General features: G+C 43.1%; 1 protein-coding gene across 2 annotated transcripts in view; it reads right to left on the bottom strand.

Annotated features, from left to right (window-relative positions):
* Nucleotides 1–1831: 1831 nt before the first annotated feature.
* adgrl1a (adhesion G protein-coupled receptor L1a) overlaps nt 1832–6000 on the bottom strand; it is a 113468-nt gene continuing 109299 nt past the window's right edge. The window contains exons 23-24 of one of the 2 annotated variants that reach the window (XM_084408632.1): nt 4233–4250; nt 1937–3923 (exon numbers count right to left, since the gene is read on the bottom strand). In XM_084408632.1, the coding sequence (XP_084264758.1) occupies nt 3028–3923; nt 4233–4250 (914 nt within the window). In that variant the 3' untranslated portion in view covers nt 1937–3027. Of the gene's footprint in view, nt 3924–4232; nt 4251–6000 lie in introns of both variants that reach the window. The other variant, XM_084408633.1, reaches the window with a different exon arrangement.

The raw sequence follows: 6000 nt of genomic DNA, 5'->3' as shown, positions 1-6000 counted from the left end.
ACATGGAACATTTTTGCAAGAAAAGCATGAAAAAAAACAAAAAAAAAACTGTTCAGGTCATTGCTTTAAATAAAAGCTGATCATACATGCCTTGGGCTAAATATAGGACCGGGTGTGCTAACCACCTTCTGGCCAGCACACCGGTGAACATACTGACCCTGTGTCAATCAGTACAAGTTACCATGCAATGGATTGCACACATGTCCCCTTAGAAGACTTACAGTAGTAAGAGATAGAGAAAGAGAGAGTGCAGATAGGACATACATTCAGGATGCACAATGTTCTCCACCTCTGACAGCGAGCGTAGCAGACCTTCTTCAAACCAGCTGCACACTTATGTAGGTTTGACATCACCTCTTCATTAAACATGGATACTCACCCCTGCTCTCTCTCTTTCTCTACATGGCTATGTTTGTAATGGCATACTAGCTTACTACGTACTGCATAGTATACACTGTGTTTCAAAACAATAGCAAGTGAAACAGAAGACAAATGTTCCACAATATACATTGTCACATGACCTCACCATGGTGCATGTTGAATTCAGTGAGTGATGTCTAAATAGGATTGGGAATAAAATAAGTGATTTGGCAAATAAAATGACTTTAGTTTTGGCAGTCCAATCAAATAATTCTAAAAATTTGCTGACATTTTCAGCTCATCCATCACATAAGAAATGAAAGGTCAAGTAAATCTGCATATTTTGCACAGGATACACAGTATATACGGCAGCAGTAGTAAGAGTAGTATATTAGTATGCTCTTCAAAATATAGCACACTCTTGTTACCTTCACATATGCTCTGTACACAGAATGAAAACCACACTGAATAAATGAATATGTGCATAAATAACCAAAACAGACAAATAAATATTAATAAATAAAACATCAGACATGAAAGAGTTGCAGATTGAGCAGACTTCAGAGGGGTGGAGCACTCATGAATACCTCTCTTTTGTTCAATAGGCTATGCAGCTCATTTGCATATGGGGATTCTAAACCACAGAGGCCATCTCATTGGTCAGATGTTCCTTTCGCCCAATGAATGCCATTATGTTTTGTTTTAAATCTCAGTGTACCTGACTGGCAAAATAACCTTTAAAATACCTTTAACAAAGTCTTTTAGATGGAAGCTTATACTGAGCTTTTATATAGATATAGATTTACTCTGCTTCCTGTCCTTCTAATGCGGGTCCATGTTACCCAGTAAAAATAGCCTCTGAGACACACGCACACACTCTGGTTCACAGGCATCCAAATGTTCACGTTCAGACATACACATACAAACTGTAAATCAACTGTCACACCAGGTTCAGAAACAACTGCTGATATTGGTATGTAAAAACAGTCAAATACAATCTAGGGTTTGCGACTGAAACTTTTCCGAATATGCCCCCCAATTTGTTTTTCTGCAGCTAAATATCTTATATTCTAGTCATCTAGACATCTGATATCTATTACATCCTCCCCATAAAATATAACCAGCAGTACATTATGGCAGCTGTCAATCAACCCACAATGCACCAGTGCACCCCTGAGGCACAGTGTATTCCCCTTTCATTCATGTCAAGCACTTCCTGTCTGGGAATGTTGAAGGTCAAACATTACCAACAATGTAATGGGTTATATTACACACAAATTGTGCCAGGATTTATCTCGTTTGTATGTAAAATCCTTCACTTTCTGTCTCTCTGTCTCTCTCTCGCTGTCTCTTGGCAGACAATTAGATTCCCTGGCACCACGGTGCTCCAGGGCAAGACCGAACGAGGGCCGGAGAGAAAGAGAGCGAAAGAAAGAGAGAGAGAGGGAGAGATCGGTGTAGTCTCCAGGTCACAAACTTCAAAACATCTTTATTTTCGACTCTTTTCAATTTCTGTTGCAGTACAATAACTGTTTTTCATAGTATTTGATAATCTTTTGTTGCTTTTGTTCATCTATGTACAGGAGACGAGTAGAATAAGACTTGCTGTCGCTTTCGTGTGATTCATATGTACAGAAGTCGGACTTGAAGAATGGCTGGAGCAGTAGCAAAAAAATTCTTCTAGCCACAATAACACAGGTGATACAGCACGTCCACCTACAACATCCATCTGTGATTCGGAGAGCAGCTTCAGTCCTTAATCCGCCCCCATCTGTGGATCTGAGACGAAACCCTACAGAGTTTCATTCATGAGAGGTCCCATGGTCGAGAGGCTTCAAACGACCCAGCTGACGATGGGTTGTGTCCTAAGGCCCCCCACCCCCAAGTTCCCAGTCTCTGTGGTTGTTCTGTACAGAAGAGTCAGTTCAGAGAAAGAAATAAAGGCAACTCCACTGAGGCAGCTTCCTGCTACCTGTGTCTGAACAATAATCCTTGTTTTCCTTTTTCATGAGCATATGTTCACACTCTTTATGTTCAGTAACAAGCACTTCTGTGAGTGTGTGTGTGTGTGTGTGTGTACGTATAGATTCCAGTTTGTGTCCTGGCTCAAAAACAGTTATTTTTGGCAACACCAAAGAGCTTTCAGAGAGATTTTTGTCACTTGCTAAGTATAATGGCATACCCCCATTTCCTCACGTAACAGCTCTCATCAAATAATGATGGAGAAAGACTGAGAAAGGAAAGGGAAGGTAAGGAGTTACGCAAAAGTAACATTTTAAAGATGTGACATGAAATAAAAGACAGAAATAGAAGGCCGGTGTGATCCTTGGAACAGAGAGAGCTGAAAGCGGTGACGTCCGTGGAGAGAAGGCAGATAGTAGGACTTGCTGTTTCTGTATGTGTGTGTGAGGAGGGAGGAGAAAATTACGCTGATGAGAGAGCAGAGTGGTTACACAGCACTTCAGAGAGCCTGCTGCCATGGAGACAAACCTCTCGGTCGCTCTCCCTGTTTAGGCTTTCCTTACCTCTTACTTCAAAACAAATAAAAGAGCTAAAAGGCAACCAGACATAAGGAGGGAGTCAGAGACAGGAGAGGAGTCCATCATCGGCATCTGCACTTTGCATCAGACCCTGTGCTGCTCTTACTCCTCCACCTCTTCCTTGTAGTCACAGGCTTGTGACCAGCTGCATCTGTCCATCTCCCTCGCTGTGGGGGGGCTCAGGGGAGGGGTGGGCTTCAGTGCTCGGTCTCCTAGGTGGAGCCTGGTAGAAGGTCTGCATGGGGGCTCCGCGGGAGCCTATGGCAGGCCGACCCGAGCTGTAGTAGAGCTCCTCCGGAGGCTGGGCTGAGCGTGGAACCACTTCTAGTGGCTCTGGGCTGCTGTCAGGGTAAGGTGAATCTCGTAGGTTGGTGATGCTGGTGTAGAGGGAGTCCCGCGCGGGCGAATCGGGAGCTCCGTTGTGGCCGTGGTGTGCTGCACTTTGGCCGCTCTGACCGCTGTGGCCCAAACTCTCCGTCAGGTCGGCTGTGTAGCTTTCGGACTCTTCGGGGTCACTCTGGTAGAGCACGGACTGGGCGCGCTGAAGCAGCAGGGGCTCCTCCAGAGCCTTGTACAGCAGTTCCACGTCCTGCGGTGTGCGCTGACGTGCTTCTCTCGAACAAAAGTCTTCGTCGTCCTCTATGCCTATCACCGGGTCGGGCCCGCCTCCACCCCGTCCAATGCCCATGTGCCCATGTCCTCTGACCAGGCTGCCACATGTTCTGTCACCTCCCCCGACCCCTCCACCGCCTCGTAGGTTATTATGCACGAGTTCAGATATGATCATCTTCTCGAACGCCGCAGCATCCGAGAGGTTTCTCCGTATGCCGCCGAGAGTTTCTGAACCGCGGGGGTTGAGAAGGGGAGGGGGGCTATCTCCACCTCCGCCTCCCAGGAAGTCACAGCTTCCCCCGGGAGCTCCCGGACCCCCGACGCTCCGCAAAGAATAGCTGTTGTTGAAGTTCCCGTTCAGAGGTAGAGTCTCCATGCCTCCATGATCTCGGTTCTTAGACAGTGTGCTCTCTGTTGAGGGAGCAAATGAGAGGAGGTAAGCAAATGAAAAAGAAGAGGGAGAAGTGAGCACTTCATTACCTATTTTAATCAAGACGGGGATTCAAAGCAACAGAATCTGGGATTAAATCAATAATGGGGAAAGCAACTTCCATCACAAGATTAATAGGCTTATGGACAGAGGCAAGTTATTACCAGGGACGTAAATTGTGTACATAGAAGCACGGGCTTCACTGCACACGTGAAGAGGTATTCATTCTGCAAAATTAGCCTATAAAACACTGAAAATAGCCATAAGCATGAAAGTGAAAAGAGTCTTACTTGGGTCACGGAAAGTTCCTGTGGATCCATGGTGAGGCCATGTGAGGGCAAAGTTAGACAAAAGAAAGACAACAAAAGTGATCAATGATATATTTCTACATTGAGTTTTACATGGAACTGCATTTATTTTTCTTGAAATCCCCACCAAATTAACGTCAGCATTAACAAATGTCACACACCAGAACTCTATTGTTGAATTACTGTAATAGCCATGAGACAACAATGGACATCTATAGAAAAACAAATCCCACACAGCAGTGCCTCATTTACAGTGTTGGGGAAGCTACTTTGAAACTGCAGATTGCCATGCTACAGGCTAATCATAATTGGAAATATATAAAATAAAATGACTGTTTTCAAAATGTAGTTAGCAACAATATCAGCTACAATTTTTTTTTGCTAACTATAATGAAATAATTTAAAAGGGTAGTACACAAAATGACAATTTTGTCAATATATAATATTTCAAACCTGTTACTTCCTCTTTATTTTTTAGTGGAACAACAACAACAAATATTTTTTGAAGAATGTTTTTTTGTTGTTGTTAATACAGTGAAAGTTATAAGCAAAAAGCGACTTTGATTGTGTGAACGAACAGAATTCTTTCAAATATTCTTCCAAATATCTTCTTTTGTGTTTCACAGAATAACTAAAGTCATACAGGGTATGAATGACATTGAGTTGAGTAAATGGCGACAGAATTTTCATGCTTGAATGAAGTATCCCTTTGAGTGGGCAATAATTATTATATATATTTTTTATAAATACACCAAATTAACCATCCTATTATATAATTTATAATTTAATTATACTCTTATTTTGCTTAGTATTTGAATGAATAAACAATTGGAATGAAAATCTCAATGGGTAATTTCATATTATATAATATTATATATTAGTTTATAGTAACTAGAACAACAACAAAAAAAGACAGAAAAGAGAGAAAGGGCTCACTTCTAGTATTCACACAATTTAGGCGAGAGAGTTTATTCTTTCAGCTTAGACATTAAACCCAGTGATGTAGTGTTTGGTCACTACACCTCTATTTGCTAGATAAAGTATGAAAACAGCGGAACTATTGTAGAGGTACTGTAGTTTAGGGGCAGTGGCTGATTCTGTTGACTGAGGAACTTAAGATCAGTATATCACTCTTTTAGTCTGAGGAGTTTGGGAAATTCGGGGTGGGGGGTGGGGGGTTTCGTAGAAAACGAAGGCTCATTGTTTGGTTTTGGCATGATGATTATTCAGCGAGACGTTATTCACACTTCAACCTCATAAAGTCAAGACGATGTTTATTTCACGCACCCTTTCACACGCCAGAGATGTTGTGATATTCTTTTAACTCGTCGGCGTGCATTGAACGCAGGAGATGCGTGTGGCGGCACAGACCAAGGCGTGCGGGGGTTTAAATATTAATGCCCGGTATGATTTTAATCAACGCTCCTCTGTGCAGAGAGAGAGTAATTAGACATTCTAATGAGGCCCTCCTCCAACTTCCTCTCCATAAGCATTCTAAAAATGTCCTCTCAGCCAAGCCGAGCTGAGCGCCGCACCGTCAGCCTGACACATTACACAGAGAGGGAACGTTTAAAATATTCAACAGAGACGGCGTCTTAAATTTCATCCCACTGACATGGGAACCGCAGCTATCTTTCTCTCTCGCTGCCTCTCAATCGGCACATGGAGGCGAACGGTATGGCAAGAGAGCGAAGCCCGGGCAAATGTGTGTGCGGAACACGGGCAAATCTCCAGGGATCGCTTTCCTCTC

The sequence above is a fragment of the Rutilus rutilus genome (assembly GCF_951802725.1).
Source record: "Rutilus rutilus genome assembly, chromosome: 1".
NCBI lineage: Eukaryota > Metazoa > Chordata > Actinopteri > Cypriniformes > Leuciscidae > Rutilus > Rutilus rutilus.
The sequence above is the reverse complement of the archived record's forward strand: the minus strand, read 5'-3'. Positions and strand labels throughout refer to the sequence as shown.